This window comes from Pleurodeles waltl, chromosome 11 (genome assembly GCF_031143425.1).
Source record: "Pleurodeles waltl isolate 20211129_DDA chromosome 11, aPleWal1.hap1.20221129, whole genome shotgun sequence".
In the NCBI taxonomy this organism is placed as follows: domain Eukaryota; kingdom Metazoa; phylum Chordata; class Amphibia; order Caudata; family Salamandridae; genus Pleurodeles; species Pleurodeles waltl.
In genome coordinates, this window is record NC_090450.1 from 535,380,714 (window position 1) to 535,404,434 (window position 23,721).

General features: G+C 45.8%; 1 protein-coding gene across 1 annotated transcript in view; it reads right to left on the minus strand.

Annotated features, from left to right (window-relative positions):
- LOC138265851 (G protein-coupled receptor kinase 5-like) overlaps window positions 1-20,487 on the minus strand; it is a 377,657-nt gene extending 357,170 nt beyond the window's left edge. Inside the window, exon 1 of the mRNA XM_069213945.1 lies at window positions 19,569-20,487. Within this exon, the coding sequence (XP_069070046.1) occupies window positions 19,569-19,620 (52 nt within the window). The 5' untranslated portion in view covers window positions 19,621-20,487. The remainder of the gene's footprint in view (window positions 1-19,568) is intronic.
- Window positions 20,488-23,721: the final 3,234 nt, after the last annotated feature.

The following is a 23,721-nucleotide window of genomic DNA, read 5'->3' on the forward strand; positions in this document are numbered from 1 at the left end:
AGCGCTTTTCGATGAGTAGCACGCTACTCTGGAACCCAACAAGAATTAGTGATGGATTAGTATCATTAAATAATGAGTACAGTTTTAGTATTATTATGAGTTAATTTGAGCCGCGGATATGAGAGTTTGTTAGTTAGATTGACTGGAGTAATGGAGGGGTGGAGGAGGAAAGAAATCCAGAAGTGTTAATTAGGAGTATATCCTTCATTTACTCAACCCAAAGGCTTGGGATGAGTAAAGGGGGGCGGAGAGGGAAGAGTATGTGGAAGGGTTAGGGAGAGCATAGTAGCAGGGTGAGATGAATGCAGGAGAATTTAGTACGGTTGTGTGGGAGGTCACAGAGGTAGAGTGAGGTTTGGTGAGTTAGATGTGGAGGTGGAGGGAAGAGCTTAGGCAGAGATATTTAGGAGATGAAAGTGGTAGAAGGGATTTGGGATGAGTCAGAGTGAGAAGAGTGATGAGTAGAAAAGTGTGATAAGATGAGAGCAGGAATTCATAGATATCTAGTATAACAACCCAAAGAACCAGGAGCCATGCAATGATCCACGAACATGCCAAGCACAGAAACAACATATACACATACATATATATATATATATACACACACACACACGAATACACACACATATGCACATACAATACATAATTAGAATCATGGGTAAAAAATACTTAGTCAGACAGGTTTAAAGAGTGTGTGTGTATTTTATTGTTATGACATAGTAGCAATACATATTTTCCAAAGAATCTATAAATAATTAGAAATATACATATAATCTGAAAAAAATATTTATCCACATAGGCATATGCAGTTCATAGTTGTTTGAAAAAGGTGGTTATGAAGGAAAGAGCCAACTCTTGAGTAGTTTTCTGAAGACAAGAAAGTTATCTGTGGCTCTTATAGTTGGGGGTAATGAATTCCATAGTTTGGCTGCTTGGACGGAGATGGATGTACCACCTATAGTCTTTTTCTTGTATGGTGGTGTTCTAAGGCGGGGTGCCAATCTTGAGCGGAGGGTTCTTTGTTGGATGTATTTGGTAATTTTCTTTCTGATAAAAAGCAGTCCTGTTCCATGTATAGCTTTGTGGGTGATACAAAGCAGCTTGAAAGTGCATCTTCTGGCAACGGCAGGGGAGATGTGGGCTTGCTGCTTTATATGTAGTAGTAGCCTGGCTGCGGAATTCTGGATACGTTGTAGTTTTTTTCATAACAGATAGAGATGATCCATGGTAGAGGCTATTGGCATAATCCAGTTTGGATAGTACAAGCGAGATAGTAGCTTGCACCTTGTGTGGAAATCCGAGGTGGGGGAAGATGAGTCGTAAAGTCTTTAAGGTGATGAAGCTTGTGCGTGCTAATTTGTCTACTTGGGCATTCATAGTTAACTTGGAATCCATGGTGATTCCTAGGTTTTTAACTTCCTTGGATAATTGAGGAGGTGGTCCAAGATCGTCAGGCCAGACGCACAGAGGGTCATAATTGGGGTCTTCTAATTTAAGTAGTATCTGTGTGTCATCTGCATAGTTGTAGCATGTGAGATGGAAATCATTGATCAGTTCTGGTAAAGATATCATGTAGATGTTGAAAAGCAAAGGTGAGATGATTGACCCTTGAGGGACCCCTGCTTTTGTGAAGTAGGGTTCGGACGAGAAGGGGGGTGAGTGGATGATATTTGCTCTTTTTTGAAGATAGGAAGTAATCCAGTCGAGAGCAATCCCTTGTATGCCTGCTTCGTGGAGTCTTTGAGTTAGGGTGTCATGGTCAACCGTATCAAAGGCAGCTGAGAGGTCCAAGAGAAGTAGTGCAGCAACTCCATTTCGGTCGACTGTGTTTTTAAGATCGTCCCAGATTGCCATGAGTGCCGATTCAGTGCTTCTTCCTGGGCGGAATCCAGTTTGGAAGTCTGAAAGTATAGAATTGTCTTCAATGAATTGTGACATCTGAGCGAATGCTGCTCTTTCTATCAATTTGCCCAGGAAAGGTCCATTTGTGATTGGTCTGTAGTTGTTGGGGTCTTGCGGGTCTAGGTTTGTTTTCTTTAATAATGGTCATATGTATGCCTTTTTCAGGTCTGCAGGAAAAGTTCCTGAAGTTAAAGTGTGTAACACCGCTTAGTCAGGGTGCACAGACAAGAATGGAGGCTTTGAAGAAAGAGCTTGAAGCTCACTTACTCTGCGAGCTGGAGTGATGGCACCCAGAAAGACAGTTTGGAGGGTTTGGAGGATGCAGCGGGGCAGGGGGGGACTGGGCAGACCTCTGGTTCCCTGTCCCATGCCCACGTGAGATTCCGCATCCCCGGCCATGCAGCAGCTGAACAGCATGGGTGACACGGTGGCTGGGTTGAGGACACAACAGGGAGGCAAGGGGCAAAAGGTGGAGTGTTGGAGGCGAGGGGCAGTGGAAACGCCAAGGGACTGAGCCGTAGCCGGGGAGTCCTTGAATCTCTCTAAGGCCGGGTCCCCCTTGTCTTCAAAGAGACGGGAGCCATCAAAGGGCATGTCCATAATAGACTGTTGGACATTCCCAAAAAAACAAGTACGCAACCAGGCATGGCGCCTCAAGGTCACCGTTGTAGCAACTGATCTGCCCAGAGAGTCGGTCGTGTCCAGCCCACATCGGATCGTGAACTTCGCCACATCTCTCCCATCGGTGACAGCTTGGGAGACGATAGCACAGTCCTCCTCCGGTCTCGGTGGCAGAACTTGTGCGACCGTATCCCACAGAGAGTGGGTAGAGCGGCCCAAAAAACATGCGATGTTCACGGACCACAGCGCGAGACTGGAGGAAGAAAACATCTTCTTCCCAAATTGTTCCAGCCTTTTTAAATTCCCTATCCGGGTGTGCGGAAGGGAATGCACCTGAGAAAGAGGAAGCCTAGATGACAAGACTCTCAGGCGTGGGGTGTTGGGACAGGAATTTAGGGTCGTTTGGGACGGGCCGATGGCAGCGTGCGATAGTCCTGTTCACAGGAGCCCCTTTGTTGGGTTTGGGCCAAGTACCCAAGAGGACATCGGTGAGGGCTTCATTGAATGGCAATGGCAATTGTGACTCCCTGTCAGGAGGGATAGTCAGAAATACTTTAGGGTCCACTCTGCTGATGGACACCTGCATCTCCAAACTCTCAGGTCACCTCAGCCTGGTCTTTGTTTTGAGGTTCAAATCATCAAAAATGTTTAAGCCGTCGTTCCCAGCTTCTGGTAATGACGACTCAGTGAAGTCATCAGGTCGCTGATTAAAATAATGATTCAATGGGGTCCCTAGATTACAATGATTCAGTGGGCTTCCACCACAGAAGTAAAAAGCTTAAGAACTGCTTTAGAGTGCAAACCGATTCACAATGAGCATTCTCAAAAATACTGAAAAGATTTACTCAATGCACTCCCCAGTAGGCAAATATTATCCCAATTCTCTCTGGGTGCAGATGCCACTCATGGTCAGCTAGATGGAACCTTCTGAGCACATCAGCCCTGACATCTAGGAAGCCTGCCTGATGGGTCGACAGCCAAGGAAGTCCCTTTGATCGTTTAGCCAGTGCCAGTGTCCGAGTGCCTTGTTTGTTGCGGTACCACACGGACGATGAAACTGTCAGTCACAACTTGCATAAGGCTGCACCTGATGGAAGACAGAAGCTGAGCCCACTGAAGGCAGAGGCTCTACTGAAGAGACTGCAAGTGCCATCAGGCAGCCTCAGAACCATCTGGGGTGGAACACAACACTGAGCGGGACAAACTGAGATAATTGGAATGTTCCAGACTCGCTGCAGGAGCGGAAAGAGTTTGAACACCCCACTGTCCAAAGCAGCTCCTGATAAGGGAATCCTATACTCGGGCTGAAGGTGGGATTTTGGCTTGTTAATTAAGAACCTCAGGAAGAAATGAATGGCAAGAATAGTGCCACCATATGCTGAGTGAAAACAAGAGGACCTGAAAAGGCAACGACCGAGTGAAAAACAGGAACTGCAAAGAACGGGACAGAGAGAGTATGTTGTAACCATGAAAAACCGCCTGCAAGACCCACTGGTCTGAAGTAACTGCACGTCAGATTGGCAGATAAAAATCTGTTCTGTACCCTACTGCCTGTCTGGTTCTGCTGAAGGAGGAAACAGCAGCTTGGCAGCGGAAGAAGATGAGGAAGAGGAGTGGCCTTATCTGCCATCAAACACCCACTTGGTGCCTGAAAGGGGCTGAAAAGGCCACCTCCAAATTTGAATTTTTGGTACTGTTGATGGAATTGGCAGGCCCAAGTAGTGGCCAATAGCATGGCTATATTTGAAAGGCTTCATAACTGACTCTTCCAAACAGCCTGGAGCTATCAAAATGTGTATCAATAACAAATCCTTGCATGTCCATACAGATACACATGGTGTGACTCCAGGAGTGATGGCGAATCACCACACTTCTGCTCATTACACAGCCCACACAGTCTGGCGTCCAGACCTGCCCATTTGATGAACTTGGTAATATGTCCATATCGTGGACCATCTGGGCAAATGTATTTTGGAAATCCTCAGGGAAGGCAGGCAATATATTTTGATTGCCACCTCACAGAGGGCAAGAGTGCATTCCCCACCCAACCCCCCAACAAGCATTTAGATACCACAATGCTAAACTTGCAGTGGAGAACACACACTTTGCCAAATGTTTCCCTGTACTTCGATCTGCTGTTAACACAGGGAAAACTAAATGGTTTCTTACTCGTAGGGGTAATTATGCAGCTTGTAGAATTTTTCTGGATTTCCATGCTATGCCTTATTCTGCTATATAGTGGTTGGGTCAGGAATTTCCCAATCTAGTAGTAGTAGTTATTTCTTTTTGAGCATCGACAGTCCCACCACCTTCCTATCCAGACATCACATAATGAGGAAGGAGTAGTTTCCCCTTTTTTATACTTATCATTAGAAAAAAAGACGACTTTACTGCATACTCCTCATGCAGTGTGTTGGTGGCAGAACCAGTTTATAAACATGATGGCATCTTTTATCTTTCCTAGAAAGGTCTTTAAGAAAACTTTGACTGTCGACTCCACCCACAACCTGATGACATCGGACATTCCCAGCTCACCAGGCCCTCAATTTCTTCTCTAAAGCAAATTATTGTAAAATGCGTTCTTTTAACTATTACCCATCAGGTCCAATGAGCACTCAGAAAGTACTGTCTAGATTGGCCTGTCACTATATAAAAGTCCTTAATAAAATAACAAATAGGGAAGGCAAGTGTCTGACAAACCAACACTCCCCAATTTTGTGTCTCTGCGTTTGTTCTCTAGCGCAGCTTGCAATGATTTCAACACTGCCACAATGCGTGTCTCCCCTCCTACCACCAGAGGTATCACCTTCAAATAAAGGAATGCCCCATGTTGACACACTTTGTTTGGTAAACCTCAAGGAGATGGACACTGATTTACGTGAAATCTGCATGCTCCACAGTCATGTACACATACCGGACTCACACGCTTCATGCAGGCAAAACCACCACTGTAGATTTCACTAGCAAATCTGTGGCCACCCCACCACCCTTGCTGGCGGGCAGTGGCGGCTCTGGGGGAGGGGGGGGCAGAAGGAGCCTCTGTCCCAGCTCTATTTGTCCCCCCCACCCCTCGTGCTCCGCCACCCCAGCTGTTGACTGTAGCTCTGTGGCAGAAGCGACACAAAGTGCAGTATTTGAATTCTCCTTGTAACAGACAATATGTCCAGCTACCTTTCACCGCAAAGCAGCAATTCATTGAGGTGCTACATGTGAAAGAACACGAGCCTACATATATACAAGTGTGTGCACACACATCTATAGCTTCATATAGATACACATATGCAGTCACATTTGAAATTTTTAAGCTAGCATATAAATTCATATTCTCTCTCTCTCTTCCCCCCCCCTCCTTTTTAGGTGTCCCCCCCCCCACCAGATTTATCTGTGGCTCGATGTGTTCCCCCAACTCCTAACAAGCGTTTGGAAAAGCAAATAGATCTTGCTAATGCCAGAGCGATTGGCTTTGTCAACGTCTTTTAGCCAAGTTGTATAGCGGCATGTCATAGCGTTTTTGTGGGGGGGGTGTGAGGGGGGCTTACAGGAGGGACGGAACAAGCAAAAGAACATGCAGGGCAAGTAACACAACCAGCAGGGTTGGAGGAAGGATTGAAACAACTAGAGAGTGTGTGAGTACGAACCCCGAATTAGGAAATGGGGGAAATCTGGTTCAAGTCTCAGCTTTGCTCAAAATCCTGTGATTCTGGGCAAATCACTGCATCTTCCTATGCCTACAAAATAAATGTGACCTTGTGTAGTGCAACTGATGTTCATGTAAAGTGATCCGATACCTACTTTGCATGGATAAAAAAAAATATAGAGGAAAAGGAGGAATGCAGGGGGTGGGTCAGAGGGCAAAAATGGGGGGGAAGGAAAAAGCAATAATATGGAGGGGGAAAGAGAGAGCAATATTGGTAGAGGCAGAGGGTTGCTGGGAGGAAAGTCGGCTTAAAATCCTGTGATTCTTTGTAAATCATTAAGGGACTCATTATGACCCTGGTGGTCACCAGACTGCCAGGGTCACAGTGGGACTGCCGCCAAAGCAGCGGTCTGACTGCGAAAATACGACCGTAGTGAAAGCACCACGGTCAGACTGCTGGCACCGCCTGGCCTGGGGCGCCAGTCCGCCAAGGCAGCGCTGCAAGCTGCACTGCCCTGGGGATTACGACCCCTCTCTACGCCGGCATTTACATGCCTGTTTCACCACCATGTAAATGCTGACAGAGACGGGGCACCGAGGGCCCCCCTGGCCAGCCCTGTCATGCAAATCACTGACTGCTTTGCAGACAGTGAATTCCGTGACAGATGCTGCTGCACCTGATGCACAACAGCATTGCCGCCGGCCATATTACGAGCCTGTGTCACTGTTGTGTGGAGAAGTGTGGCAGAATGGTTAGAGCGGCAGACCCTGAGGCAGAGATCTGGCCCAGGACCAGGGTTCAATTCCCCCCTCTGCGGGTCTTGGGCTCAATTCCCTTGGACCAGATAATTCTCACCTCGGTGCCTCATCTAATTAATGGGTCCCACTCTGTAACTCTGGGCAATAGCTTGCTTAATCTCCACAGCGGCCCTCACAGTGCTTGGATGCCTGGCTTCACCCTGGGGCTGTCCAGGAGTGGGCGCCTCCCAGGGAAAAGCCAGGAGGGGTTCCACAGCGGTATACGTACAGCGCCTTGAGACCCTAACGGGTGAGTAGTGCACTATACAAGTGCGAAGTTTAACGTTTTTTTTACAGTTTGTGTGTTTCCAGCTGGGCCAGCGGGCAAAAACTGTGTGCGCCTGCTGGCCCAGCGGGAAGCTCATAATAGGGCCAGCAGGAAGGAGACCGCACTGGTGGTCTCCTGAACTGCGGGAGTTTGCCGGGTGGCCTTTACCGCTCACCAAACCCTTAATGAGTACCTAAATCTCTCTGCACCTACAAAATAAATGTAACTTTCTGTAATTCAACTGGTGTTCATTCAAAGCAGTCCAATACCTAGTTCATGCTTTACGAATGCGCATCAAAAAATTGCATAGAGAAAAAGGAGGACTGCATAGTGGGAGGGGGCAAAACCGAGATGGAAAAAAGAAGGAGGAATACGGAGAAGGAGGGTACGAGAGAGAGCAAAATGGATGCAGTGCTGGGAGGGAAAGGAAGCAACATGGTCAGGGGTATGCATATGAGGGAAGGCCTGAAAACACGAGAACTCATATGGAGTGTTTGAAAACGAAAAAAACAGTAGCACCAAAGCAGGAAGCAGTGGAAGGACACACATACTTGGTTCATGTTCCAGGGGAAGGGTAAACACAAGAATCTATGATGCACGCATGCCTTGACAAATGGGAACAAAGCAAATGAGAGCAATGCTGAAGCTAACGAGTGGAAAGCTATGGGAGGGCTGTAAGCCCAATGAATGTAAACAGATGCATGGAAGAGACAGCACATACTCTGCCCATGCAAGTCCTACAAATCACTCCTAGAGACACCTTTGTCCCTGCTTCCTGGCATAATCCATGAAAGAGAAAGTTGACTACTGTGGTAAATGTCTTTAACTGGAATATAAAATCTAGCTTCACATAAAAATGTAGGCACTTGCTGCAGGTTGAGGGATTCTTGTTGGAAATCCGATACCAGGTAGCAATTGATTCTGAAGTGTTTAGTAATCACTAGTTGCAGCATTCCCTCCAGTTATGCTCTTTGGCCTTAATATTGTGAGATAATTGTTAGAATCAATATGTATGCACCATTTCCTTCAGTTTTTATCATACTCAAGACACTTTTACTCATTCATATTCAATGCACTTTTACTCATTCATATTTCCCTAGGTTTTTCCTGAGAAAATAAACATGCGACGCTTTCCCACAAAATGTTTAATTCAGATTTGGATAGACACTGAAATGAATCATCATTGTAACGGGACTTGTAGTGAGTCCCTAAATTGGCAGAAATCCTTGTCAAGGCTGCTTACGTTATATAGCACAATATGGATTCCGAAGACGAAACCGGTGCATAGAGTAAGCAAACCGGTGAAGGGAAGCAAGTAGTCTGATAATGTTGGATGGGGTATGCTGCGCGTTTCTCCGATCCACTCGCTGTCGGGCTGCCAACCTGGACAGCCGTGTTTGCCAACGTCTGCACACAACACTCATACAGTGCAGATGCTAGTTGCTGGAGCAAAGCCACACGGCCCTGGCATGGTAAATTTTTCAAAACATAAATAGTGATCCAGCTATGGCTCGTGTAATTATTGCCTACTTGCCAGGATGCATGTACCACAGCAAAAAGACGGTGTGGGGTTGCCACAACTGCCCGTCCCTCCAAATATTAGTTTCCCTGAAAGTGTCTCCATAAGAATGTGGCTGTACATCACTATATCGAGGGACAAATCATCATCTTGAGGGGAGATGATCACAGTATGTAGATGTGTATCTGAGAATAGTAAATCCATACTTACCTAGCTAATATAATAATAATAGAATATAACGGTAGTCAATATTCCTGTACGATGATATTAAAAACTCAATACAGCCGAAGCACATATAAGAATACAGAAGCAGGTGAGTGACCAGCCACTAACACCCTCCTTACTCTTTTGAATTCATAGTACAGTCTTTTTAATGACAGCCCCAGGCAAATGTACTGCACTATTGCACTTCAGGTACAGGCATTCTGCTAAAATGTGACTCTCCTAACCCCATAAATGGTGTAGTATCCTTGGTAAGAAGTTCTACTATATTCAGAACAAACAGGTAAGACAACCATTGTAAGAAATGTTTATTACAAGTATAGTAACTTTGAAAAGATGTGCTGGCACTGTCCTAATAAAAGGGAAGAATTATTGGAAGGCAGTGGATGGATGGTTGTAGGAAATACAACTTGTGCTTGGACCCTATATTTTTTACTGGTTTTAGAACAATCAGCAATAAAGTACGAGTTATAGTTACCTTAAGGCACAAGCTATAGTTACTTTAGATAACTCTAACTATAACAAGTGAATTTCTATGGTTTTGTACGTTTAAAATGAGGTCCCTGTAACCTTTGTTTTTTTTTCAGTGTATATATATATATATATACACACACATATATACACATACATACACACACACATATATATGTACACACGTTTTTTGTTTTGATAATAACTTTGGTGCCATTTGATGAATCTTCATGGGATTTCCCCAAGAAAAATATGATGCTCACTTTGGCAGAAAGGTTGGTCCAGAAAGCGCCCTTCTTGTGATTTGGTGTAAATCTGTTCAGTAGTTTTCTAGTTATTAAATGAAAGCCAAATTTGTATATATATAGGGACGCAAATCCTCTTTAGATTCTCTGAGGATTCAGATAAAAAGCAAGGCTCTGATTGGCTGGCCACAACCTGACCGAAAAGTTGCGGACTACGTTTTACTTCTCGCAGTGCAGGAGGGGGTGGGAAAAAAAACAGTGTAAAAACATATCAGAGGTTAGGATACAGGTATCCTGAACCCATAGGACACATGGAGGGGTCCTTTAGGGACCCCCTCATGGGGGAAAAAATGGCCCCTTTTTTTGGGCTGATGCACGGATTTGAGAATCCTCATCGGATCCTGGGGAATAACAAGGCCCTGACTGGCTGGTTGAAACCTGACAGAAATATTAATGTGTGCATTTAAAAGAAACATATAAATTCACTGAAAGTAAACAAAGGTTACAGGGACTTTATAGTTAGGTGGACGTTTTACCTGTACAAAACCATAGAATTTCAGCATTTAGAGTTATACTGGGACATACTGTTTGGGGTCAAAGCCAACACGTTTTCATGTTTATTTTGTCCTTCGGACAAACAGGCCCAACCCCCTGCAGCACAAACCCTTTGGCTTCCAGTTTACAGAGAAGGGAAATATCTGCAGTTGAGGTAATGCGTGTGTCTATATGTTAATGCTGGTCGAACTTGTATTTATGGTTCATTAATGAAAAGCCTTCATTATTAGGGTGAACGCTGTTAATAAACATTTTAGGGTCACACTGCACTAATGATGGTGGTTTGAGTAAAAAAAATAAGTGTACACACGTTTGAAAAGTTTAACAATATGAGGCTAAGCATAATGCTCTCAGAATGCTCTCTGATTAGATGCAAATGTTTGCAGAAGTTTGTAAGCAAGAGTGATGATTATGTTCTGAAAGAAATTTAGGAAAAAAAAGTTCGCTACTATGAAATTTTAAGTGCTGTAAAATATGCTGATGCATGCTAGTATTTCCAAAATATATTCCTAATGGAAAATCAGCGTAGCCATTTTCAACACGATTATGGGAAGCGTGAAAATAAACAAGCACTGGCAAAGCCAATCGATCTGACATTTTTTGTGAGTATTTAGTTTTTGTCAATGCATAACTTGTTTTGACATGGTTTTTGTAACACTATGGTTGTGGGAGCTGCCAAGCCCTCACAATTGTAACAAACACTGGCAAAAAGAAAAAAGGTTTTTGGTCTCAAAAAGCCCACCTTGCCACCAGTGGTGTGACAAAGACCTTGCTGCCCCCTCCAGGGGGCCCCCTCAGCACAGCACCTGTCCTGGATGAGTCTTGGGGGGAGGAGGGACTATGTGTTTTGCTGGGGAGTCCCCTCCAGTTTGGTTACACCACTGATTGCCACAATAGTTACCGGCACTGAGCAAAACTACTTTGTGTGCCAATATGCTCCTTGTGGAAGAACAGAATGTGATCACTCACTGGAAGGCCAGCCGATAGAGACAGAAATGGAAATTTAATACAAACAAAATGTCTTTGTTAATGCCAGACTTAATTAGGGACCCAATTTTTAAAGAAAGTCACAAGTGTACCCATAGTATACGTCTTTGAATTAGTGGCTTTCATTAATTCACAAGAACTTACAGGAGTAGACCAGGATATCGTACTCCTAGAAAATATTTGTGAAATGTATTTTAACACAAGCAAATATGCATGTGTAGATTTGCTCATGTGAAAATCTGTTGAGCATTTACAAGTTCACTTTCCCTCCAACCACTGTTTTTCCCCAACCCTGAAAGAACTTCTTCTTCTGCCATTGTCAGGAGTAAATTTCCAACCTTTCTCATTATGGGAAAAGATTAGAGAAGAGCTGGTGAAAATATTTAAAACATGTAAGTTAGTAGGCTATAAGACCAAAGGCATTCCACCCCTGGTTCTATTGCTTAATGCTTTCTCCAGTCCCAGTATGTAGATCTGCGGGAAATTGGCAAAATAAGGAAATTGCTATTTTAGGGGTTGAAATTGCAGGTATTCAAGTACTACTACAGTAGTAGCCCTGGACCAACCAGAGAGGCTATTATCAGAGCTCTTACATAATGAGATTGCTGCCATAATTTCTCGCCACACTACATGGCACCAAAAGGACAAGTAGATTTGTTTTTACAGGACAAGTAGATTAAAGAAGCAACCTGTCCCATGGACAAGTAGATATTTTATTAAATTCCACACCCTTGTATACTTATCAGAAGAAAGTGTAACTCAGGCCAGAAAGTAACTTTGGGCAACAAGTTATAGTTTCTAAACATAAGTATAACTACAACTACTGAATTTCTGTGGTTTTGTATTGGTAAAACATCAACCTAACTATAACGTCCGTGTAACCTTTGTTTTTTTCAGTGAAAAAAAAAAAAATATATATATATATATATATATATATATATATATATATATATATATATATATATATATATATATCACAAACACTGGGTTTTCTCACAACCAACGACCAGCTGCACAATGAAAAAAAAAAAAAAAAAGATTGAAGTGATGTTATAGTTAGGTGACCATTTCAGTGACAATGTTGTTTTTTTTTTTTTAAGAAAAAATTACGATCACTGCAATCACTAGGTAAAGTTATCTCTAGGAATTATAGCTTGTGCCCTAAGTTAATTATAACTCGTGATCTGCCATGCACAGTCTTATCATCTATTTTGTAATTTCAGGTGTTGCAGTGATGTTATAGAACATGCCTTGAGTGGTGTAATATGTGGGGTAATTAGCTGTGCATGGTGAAGGCCCAAGTTTTAGTTACCTTAGGTCATGAGTTATAGTTACTAGAGATAACTGGTGAACTGCAGCTAACCCCCGCAGGCAAGCAACTATATGCCAAAAGCCCTGCTCAGCGTGGGGTTGACAGCAGGGCCTGCAGCCCAGCATCCATCCTATTTCGAGCAGCCAACCCCTACATAACACACTATCTTTTGGCATGCAGAGCGTTTAGTTGGATTAGCATGTCCTGGCCACTGACTTGGCTAATTTGTCAATAAAAGAGGAGGGGTGCAAGTTTCTCCATTCCTAGGGCAAAGGCCCTAGGATTCCCTAATTCCTAAACCCCTTATTTTTTTTTTATTAAGGGGAGGAGGGGCACAGCAGTTCTCCCTGAGCCTTTCTAAGCCCTGAAGACCCCATCTCCTGGGGCTCTTTTTTTTAAATTAAGGGGAGGGGACATGCGGCCCCATTGCAGAGCCACTATGGATCCTATCCTCTGAAGCCATTTTTTAAAATATTATTAAGAGGAGGTGGTGCGCACCCTCCCCTCCATGAGCATTTGCAGCGCTCGGGACTACCCAGAACCTCTCTTTTTTTAAAGCAAGGGGGTGTGCAACCCCTTCCTCGACCCTCTTGGGCTCCAGGCCCAAAGAGCACAAGGCTGCCCTCCCCAGGGCTTTACAGCAGAAGGGCCAAAACATATTTAGAGGGGAGCAATCCTCTCCCCAGGCCACTGCAGGACTCGAGCCTCCCTTTTTTAGTAAGGGGAAGCGGGTGTGAGACCCCCAGCCCCCCAAGCCACTATGGGCCCCAGGGACCCCCATCTCTCAGAGACTTCCATTTTTTTATACAGGGGAGGAGGGTGTGGGCCTCCTCCTCGAGCCAAGAGTGGCCCATTGGATTTTAAGGGTAAAGAGAAACACTGCCCCTCCCCTAGCCTCTTAGGTCCTCAGGAACCCCATCCTCTGGGCATTTGTTTTTATTGAGGGAGTGGGCATGCTGTCCCCTGCCTCAAGCCAATAGTGGCCCAAGGACTCCATCCTTCGGGCCTTTTGTGGGCGCCATGTTGCCTACCTGGGGCACACACACCATTGGGGGCCATGGGTGAAATACCAGGGGTCCCACCAGCTTCCCGGGTGCAACCATAATGGATGCACCGGGAGCCAGCCCAGCACCTGCCCAGACAGAGCAGCTGTTCCGCTTGCTCCCTGCAGGTGGGAGCTCCTTGAGTATCTCTGCTCTCAAGAGCACTGGCAGGGAAACAAAAGTCTGCTCCCACCTGGCAGAGCTTTCCAAAACTCCCACCAGGTGAGAGCAGACTTTCCTTCTCTGCCCGCACTCCTACGGGCAGGGAAACTACTGTGTTCCAGGGGTGGACTCTCCAGGACAGAGTGGGTGTGAGCCAGCCCGGGGGATGGGGTACCCGGGGCTTTCTAAGACCCACGAGGGCAGACTGCCCATCTACTTCCCTACTAATGTATTTTGACCCAAGAGGGTGGGGGCCACACAGCCTATACAGGATCGGAGAGGGAGGGCTGCGTGCCCCCTCTCCTTCGGATTTAGAGTAGTGGCCCTGGGTGATAGGGTTCCGGTGCCTCAAAGAGGCTCAGGGAAGGGGGCACACTTCCCCGTTTGTTTTTCCACTGTGGCCCCAGGCGCTGTTTCATAATTTTTAAATGCTGCAATCCTGCTGGAGTGTAGCTTTTTTTTTTTTTTTTATATATTTTGTTCCTGTGATGGGTCCCTCTGGCCTAAGCCAATGTGGGCAGGTTATTTTTACCTTACTCCTTTATATTTTTATTTTTAAATTAAACTCAGGACAGAGGACAATGTCCCAGACTCATGTAATGGCTGCCTGGAACATGACAACAAATGTTGCAGGCAGCAACTACAGGAGCTAAAGGATTATGACTCGAAGGGGACTGAATTGGTCCAAGTGAAAAGAAAAAAACCTGGAACAATCAGAATGCTCTATTTTTTTTTATGGTTTCAAGAGACTTTTGCTAAGGTATCTCAAGCCCAACAGTCCAGACATACAAATATTTTTCTACCTTCATTTCTCAATAACTACTGAACAGATTTACATCAAATCACAAGACACATGTATATTGGACCAGAATCTAGCCTCTTGCTAAATCTGGTATTATTCTATTCAGCAGTTTTTGCAGCAGCGCTGTTAAAAAAAAAGTTTTGGGATCCCCCATTTTTCTTGGGCCCAGGTCAACAGATCACAGCAAAACTTTGCACAAGAAACTAGTAAAAAAAAAAAGTGCACCTTTTTGGAATGTTTCATGAAGATTTGTCAAACAATGCTAAAGTGATTAGCAAAACAAAAAAGATGTTTCCTTTGGAAATGCTGACCTAACTATTTCTACCCAATGGAAACTGTCAATGGGATATTATATTATATTAATATATATATATATATATATATATATATATATACACACACACACACACACACTCTGTAAAAGGTTAAAATAATTTTACAGTAAGGTGAATAGGTCAGTGACAACATTAATGTTTTGAACTAAAATACAACACAGAAATTCACCAGCTATATAGTTAGCAGAGCTAACTATAATTTGCGCCCCCACCATGCACCGTAAATGGTTGGCAACAGGGCCTGACATGCAGCCAGCCCTGTGGCCAACCCACCCACAGCCACCACTGTGGCATACTACTTATGCACAAGACCTAAGGCCAAAGGGGCTGAGCTTGTAGGTGATTTTGTGCCTTTCCACACTCAGCAGCAATTAAAAGGGAGAACTGTGGACTCTGCCCTTAGGCCAGTAGACGACAAGAGAGAACCCTCTCGTCTTGGACAGTCAGTACAGAAGAGAATGCACTCCAATAGAAAAATGATGCATTCACCTACATCAAGGATTTCAGATTGTTCTTTTACATTCAGTTGTAGAGAAAACACATTGTCTATCAGCCTGGAAAATGGTATAAACTTTGTTGCATACTACTAATATGGAAGGGACAGGGCCAAACAGATAGAGCTTGTAGGTGATTTTGCACCTTTTGGATAAACTGGAGAGGGGGCACTGCTCCTCCCCTCCCAGGGCATCTGGCCCCATGGTCTCCATTACCTGGGGCCTGTACTTATATATGTGAATGCCCTGGTACCCACCCAGGGCACTGACCATACACAATGTCCGTGCCCAGCCAGCTCACTGTATGATGCAGGAGCAGGCAACGCTCCCACCAGCAGAGAGCAGTTATTTATGCTGCTCCCTCCAGACAGGAGCAATGTGTTAATCTATTTACCTGACTACATCAGTGCAGGCAGGAAAACAGATCAAAAGGCTGATTCCAGCCGATGGGAGCATTTTTAAAGCTCACATCTGCTGGGTGCAAACCTTGTGTTTACTCCTGCTCAACGGGAGCCGGTACAGGCAGGGAAACTGCTGTATCCTGGGGGTAGGTTCCCCGAGCTACAGCAAGTGAGCTGGTCCCAGGAGCCATTAATAGTTCAGGGAGGGGGACCCTATGGCTTCCTCCCTTTTTTATGTAAATAGCGGGCCTGAGGGTTGGGGTTCCAAGGGCATTTTAAAGACTCAGGATGGGAGCCACTTGGCCCCTCCCTTTTTCTCAAAAATTGACACCCCAGGAGTGGGCTTCAAAGGGCCTATAATGGAGCACAGAGGGGGCTGCGTGCCCCTTCCTTATATAAATTGAGGTCCCTGGGGTGGACTCTTTGGGGGGGGGGGGGGGGGGGACTTACACTTAATTAACCTGTACAGCCCTGGGCCAACGTTTTGATGTGTTCTTTGTTTATGATCCTGCAGCCAATTTTTTTTATTTTTTTCTATTTTGGCCTTAAGGAGGGGCCCTTTGCACCCCCTCCCCCCAGGGACCTATGGGGCAGGGCATCCCTACCCTGCTACCTATATATATATTTTTTTTTTTCAATCTTCAGGATAGGGGAATCATTCCTTGTTCACTGTAACAGTTGCCAGCCTAATTTTTCTCATGCTTCTGGCAGCTAATCAGGGCGCTCGCTCCCTCAAGAGTTTGATCCCCTAGGTAGCAAGATGGCCAGAGGGAAAAAAAGTTCCCTGGGCCAATCAGAGTGTTCCATTTTTGCATTGGCACTCCTGCAAGATTCTTTTGAGCCTCTCGGGGATGCAGCCGTCCAGATATACCAATATTTTTATCTTACATTTCTGAAAAACTGCTAAACAGATTTACACCAAATCACAAAAACTGCAGTCTGTGGACCAAGGTTTAGCTTCCTGACAAATTTGGTGTAATTCCGTTAAGCAGTTTTTTGCTATAGCCAAGCCTAAAGAAGTCTATGAAAAATGCTTTGGGATTTTACCTTTTCGGCCACCCTTTTATTCTCTGCCCCCATATGACATATCACCCCTATAATCTCCACGCTCAAACTAGTCAAAAAGTAGCATCTTTTTGGATTTTTTGTGTGGAGATTCGTCAAACGGGGTCAAAGATATTAGCAACACAAAAAAAAAAAAGTCCTATGTTAATAAAAAACTATAGCTATAATTATAATAAAAAAACTAACTGTAACTACCCTGAGGTGACCGCCACTGGGTAAAATTATTATATATACATATATATATATATATATATATATATATATATATATATAAATACACACATACATATATATATATACACATACATACACACACACACACAATGAATTTTTGGGGCCATGCTGAAAAGAATACCGTTAGCCCCTCTGCAATCAGCTTCTGTGAGTAATGCAAGAACAAGCAAGCGGATGTGCAGAGACCCCTCTTCCTCCCACACACCTGCATGGTACTGTATGGCCTGCTGCTGCAGATGGGCGCCAGTCACACAACTCAAGGCCTGCGGGGTGTACGTGTGCAGTCCCTGCAGTTCTCTTCCACGACCCCTCCATGTAAAGCTGCATAGATTCAAATGACCACAGACCCTCCCACCCACCTCGCCGCTTTATGCATGCACTGCTAGGCCTGATGCAGTCGTCAGCATTTTCAGATGAGCACGCCCCACCAAGAAGTACGAGGCTAAGCGGGCACACATTCTGCATGTGGCCTGTGGGCAGAAGTGTCCACCGCACACACACACCCCTCAGCTCGACAATTCATGCAGGGCCTGCCGTTGAAGTAAGCCAAGTTCAGCTGCGCGTGCAGTTTCAGATATCCCTCTTCCGTGTGCAGCACTGTGCAATGCTGGCCGGAGCTGCCACTGCAGGTTATGCTGAAGACAGGCGCATCCGATGCCGCCAACTGCATACAGTGTTGGGCGATCTGCTATGGGCCGGGCTACACACCCTGACCCTTGGTGCCCTGTCGTCCTACGATGGTTGTGCACAGGCCTCACTGCTCCCGGTGGTGCAGAAGCACGCCATTAGCCACACCGCCTCCCACAACATATTGTTGGGTCGGGGGCTACAGGTGTGGACAACCACCCTACATTATCCCATGTAGTGGTTGGCATACTCCTGCCACTATGCCCCTAACCCAACCCCGGATAACCCCCAACTCCAACATGCCATGGTCGGTATTTCAACGTGTAATGTACAGTTTACTACTGCGGATATGCCCAAAGTTCTGACAAGTAACGCGCGCGTTTCTGCAGGCGCTATGCACCACACCCTTCAGCCCAACTTGTACAGCTCGCCCTGCGGCGGCAGAGATACACCTCTTCCTCCCCATTCCAATATGTCTGCTGCGGCTCTATCACCAGTACCTGAGCGGCACCCTTCTAGGGTTTAGAGGTTCTATATCAAGACCGTCAAAGAACAGGCAATGTCGAGGTATGCACCCGGACTGATTCTACAGATGGGCCCTGGCCTATCGCTGGATTCAAATGTGCACTGACACCCCTGCCCCGGAACTCCAACACACTCCAGCACGCATCACTGGGGTTGCGCCCACAGATGTGCAGACTCTCGACGGCCTAGACTGCTGCAGATATCAAGTACCCCACCCACTCCCTACTTGCACAGCTGGGCCTGCTTCTACAGATGTGCACACTCTCCACAGCCTTGGTCGGCTACTGCACTCACTGCTAACTATCCTGCTACAGCTGTTCACAACATCCACAGCCTAGCCCAGCTACTCCACGCACTGCTGCGGAAATGTCGCCCCCCGTCAATCCTCTACGTGCAGTTGGGCCTGCTGCTCCAGACGTGCACACTCTCCACTGCCTAGGCCAGATACCTAACACACTGCTGACCATACTGCTACAGATACGCATCATCCCAACCTCCTTCTCGTGCACATCTGGGCCTGCTGCTACAGATGTGCATACTGTCGACTAACTAGATCAGCTACTGCACGCAGTGCTATCCTGCTACAGATGAGCACAACATCCACTAACTAGGCCAGCTACTGCTGACTGCACGCCTGCGGATATGCACTACCCTCACCAATCATCTACGTGCACAGTAGGTCCTGCTGCTACAGATGTGCACACACTCCACCGCCTAAGCTAGCTACCGCACGCACTGCTGATTATACTGCTATGGATATGCACCACCGCCACCAATCCTATACGTGCACAGTTGGGCCTGCTGCTCCAGATGTACACATTCGCGACTGCCTAGGAAAGGTACTGCACGCGTGCTTATACTCACGCAAATATGCATAACAGGCCTCCTTTACGTGTACAGCTGGGCATGCTCCAGATGCGCACACTCTCCACTGACTAGGTCAGCAACTGCTCGCACTGCTGAATTTACAGCTGGGAATATGCAACACCCCACATATTCTCTAAATGCACAGCTGTGTCTGCTTCTCCAGATCTGCACGAACTAAAATGCCTAGTAGGGCTCATCATGCATATACTACAGATTTGCTCTCCATATCTCGGTCCCTGCTTGTTAAGCCGGACCTGGTGTTTCTAATGTGCACCTCCCCCACACCTCTCGTGTGCGGGTTGCTGCAGATATGCAGTTCCATCTCAGCCCAAGACGTAACACAATAAAGCCAACCGTGCAGGGTGGGTGGTGGGCTGCATATTGTACTCTCGCGTGGTTAAATGCACGGTTACAAATGCACATATTTCTACACATACCCACTTCAGACACAGACTGTCAGCCAGCATTCTCCTTACCTTCCCTGGCCTTCAGCAGCACCGTGTTGGCCACAATGTTCTCAAGCTCCATTCTGAGGCCAGATTTGAGGAGGTGGGAAGAGATCGCCAAAAATGTGGGAGCAGATTTTCAACCACGAACGACCCCTGTCCCGGGATCCTGCCAGCTACACTTGAGGGACCCTGAGGCCGGGGTTCCAGGCATCCAATATCCAGGGCTGCAACGAAACGGGATCCGACGAGCAGCACTATGGGAATCTTGTCCCCAGCCCTCAAGGGATCTGGTCGCAGGTCAACAGTGGCACAGAATCTAGGCATGCAGCGTCGGGGGTTCCACTGATCCACTAATTCCCAAAGGGTAGTAGGAGGGGCGCACGATCAGAATTCCATGGATCCTATTCGCCGTGTCTCAATGCTTCAGTTGTGAGACTGGCAATATTTCGCTGACGGGGCTCTAGGCCTTTTATTACCGGTGTTCCACTGACCCAGCAGCACTCTTTCTGGGGATCCAGTGAAAGAGGGTCTAAGGATCAGAATTCAATGATCCAGTGATCAAGGACATCAAGTAAATGGGACTGCAGGATACCACAATGAGAATTCCAGGCTCCTGGAGCCGATTTTCCAGACATTCGTGCGGAATTCCCGCGAGCCAGTGGCCCAGATTTTAGTGGGCGGGAACCCAGGGTACTAGAGCAAAGGCTGTGGGGATCCCGTGGCAAAGAAGGCGGTGGTCTCAGGGACCGGCGGGGTGTCTGCTTTCGCTCCCTGAGCAGGGCTCGGTTTCCCGCAGCTTGGTTTGCAATCCTGACGCTCGGCCGGGGCTGCCGCGGATCCCATGCGGGGAGGAAGCTCCGCTCCTTTATTCCCCGGCAGCAGGAAATAACATGGAACGCAGTGTAGCAATCCGACTCCGGCTGGCTCCACGGTGTTCCACGGAGGCGGAGCTTCGTACACACTCCGGCTACTCTACGCTGCACGGGGGCGGGGTTTCCGCAGTCTGCGTCAGCAGGCGGGAGGCGGGACAAGCCCTTGTCTGCCCCGTGGGTCGAGGGTGGCGTGACGTCAGATGGGCGGCGAATGAAGCGGGTTGACGTTAGATGGGGAAGGGTTGAACGAGGCATGGGCAATCCTAGGGCACCCGCCTCCCTTAGCGTTTCCAAAGGACCTCATGGAGGCACCTAATGACGTCATTTAAATCCGCACTATACAAATAGCCCTTCACCTGTAAGAAATTTAGATGGCAATGTACCGTGGCCAGAAGCTTTGCATCATCTTCGTTTTGCTATAATTTTTCTGAAAACATTCAGCTTTTCTTCTGTGTCTAATCTTACCTCCTATTTCATTTGTCAACTCCCAGGACATGTAATGTCTACTCCTAGTCGTTCACATAGTAAATGCATGCATTATGGGAATAGTAGTCATGGTGGAATGTCCTCTCACTAAATAAACAATACTGTAGCCTACATAAAACGATATCAAATTACATAGTACCGGATGAAATAGAATGATTATCACTAACATTGGGGCACAGTGAGTTGCTTGTCACTCGCAAGAAAGCGCTTCAGTATCCATACATGCCAACGTTTTAGAAGAGGAAACTGAGAGATAAAAAAAATAAAAATAATCTGGCGAATGTATTTCTCCCATTCACTTTTATTGAAACAGAGGCAATTTTAGGCGGGGGGCAGCCAAAATAAACCTATTTTTGACTTCCAAAATCAGGACTCTCCCCCTGAATCAGGTCTGTTAACAAGTACCCCGGCAAGGATGGTAAGCAGAGATGGAAAAAGGGAGGTTTCAGCTGGATATCAGAGCAGCCTCATGTGACAGAGTTCGATCTCATCGGGTTCCAGTCAAATGTGGTGTGTACGTGCAACGTGAAAACACCAAGACACATGCAGGGTGCCTTCTCTTTCGGTTTGTAGCAGTAACCCACAGGGAGTGCTGCAGAGCTCCTATTTGCAATTCCTGTTGGGCACAACTTCACTGTCTTACTTGAAGGTTCGTTTGTTCCTTCTGTTCGAGTCACTTCCTTTCTAGGACCAAGCTCAGTGTTTAATTTGAGTAGGTGGTTTCTGGTGCTATTCACCGGGACTTAATTGTTAACACCGGCACTTATGACAGCTGCCACACGGTGGTGCTATTTGTGTTATTTAGAGATTAGCAAAACAACAGTATTTATTAATTCAATATACAATAAAAACTACTAAGATCTGTCACCCAAACCATTCTTATAAGTTTGGGGCCCTCAAATAGTCCGAATTTTCATACTTTCACATAGGTACTATCATTGGCAATGCTGGCACGTGCAGAGGGTGGTGCAAGTTGCAGCGGCCTCCTGACAAGGTCCCTGATACTTACTTTTTTTTGCAAATTAAGCACTGAGTAAGCTTGGACTGACTCGTTCAAGACAATGTATTGTGTATGGCTGGAGTGGAATGATGGGGAAATAGAACATGGAATTTTGATTGTTGCCTGATGCTGGAGGATTCCATTGCAGGCAGCTGGTTGTGAGTGGGTGGCTGAGACAGAACAGAGGGAGCGTTGGTGTGCTGTACCTATGGACAAATACTTTGGAATTTATTCTAGCCTTCATGCGTGGACTCTTTATCACACAATGCCACTGGGGAAACCAAGATGATCACCCTATCACTTCACAAGTGCTTAAGACACAAACTATAATTCGGAGTATTTTTTTTTTTTACTTTCTCAAGCTCTGTATGCCAAATAATTGCATGCACTGTTAAAATGTTAGATATGCCTATCTACATGAGTAACTGCGCTAATAGCCATGAATGTAGCCCTTCCTAACGTGTTTTATTGCCACACAAAATAACCTACTTTAGCAACCTTATGGCATAAAAAGTCTCAAATATGAGACCATCAGATGCAATGCTAGATCTATCAAACCTCCAAAAATAGAATATTGAAGCATTAACCAAGGCTTCCTTACACATGCATTGTGTAAGGAAATAGGTTATTAGTTGGGTAGGTTGTGAGTCCAACCCATGAGACCCTAATTCCTGTCATGTCACACCCAAAGTTTCAATAATAACACTGGGTACCCATGATACACAACAGACAGGCTTAACTCTAGGAAATATGCTAAGTATTTAGCGACCCTGATACATTCAAAAAGTTAAAACACAACACTATAAAATCTCACAATTTTTTTTTTTTATAAATTAAGTATAATTTAATAAAAGAATAGACCAAAACAACTAAAGTCTAATAAGGGGAACCAAAGATACAAATTATTTAAATAGTGAAGGCAAAAAATGCCAAGAAATAGTAAAGGAACAATCAGAAATCATTGTTCACAGTTGACCAGGACCTGTTATTACTTTACTGTTGAAACCTGGCAAGTCACCTTATCTCTGCTCATCGCATAGGCCACTATGATTGTTAAATAACAATAAAAAGATATTAGCTAAGGTGATTGCTACATGCCTTGCCCGTCTCATGGACAAAATCATCTCCCCCATGCAGTCTGGGTTTGTTCCTCATCGCTCAACAGCGATAAATCTTCGCACTATTTTTGCAGTGATCAATTGGATCTCTTCAGACTTGCCGGCGGCAGCAGTGCTTTTGGATGCTGAAAGGGCATTCAATTCTCTTGAATGGCATCTTCCTGCCTGCCACCTTAACAAAGCTGGGAATCCTTAAGGGGTTCAGAGACTTAATTATGCCGCTCTACATGGCCTCTATTGCACCGCTTTGAATAAACGGCACTCTATCAGAACCTTTTCCCCATGTGTGAGGCACCCGTCAGGGATGCGCACTTACTCCACAGCTATTTATCATAGCGATGGACCCACTAGTGCACTATTTCCAGGAGCACCATTTTGATCGAGGATTAAGGTTCCAGCAAGGCCCCCTGTTAGCCTCTGTAAGGAAATGCCTCCTTGGCATGGTTACCCCCTGACTTTTTGCCTTTGCTGATGCCGTTATGATTTGAAAGTGTGCTGAGGCCTGCTAACCAGGCCCCAGCACCAGTGTTCTTTCCCTAACCTGTACCTTTGTCTCCACAATTGGCACACCCTGGCATCCAGGTAAGTTTCTTGTAACCGGTACCCCTGGTACCAAGGGCCCTGATGCCAGGGAAGGTCTCTAAGGGCTGCAGCATGTCTTAATCCACCCTAGGGACCCCTCACTCAGCACAGACACACTGCTT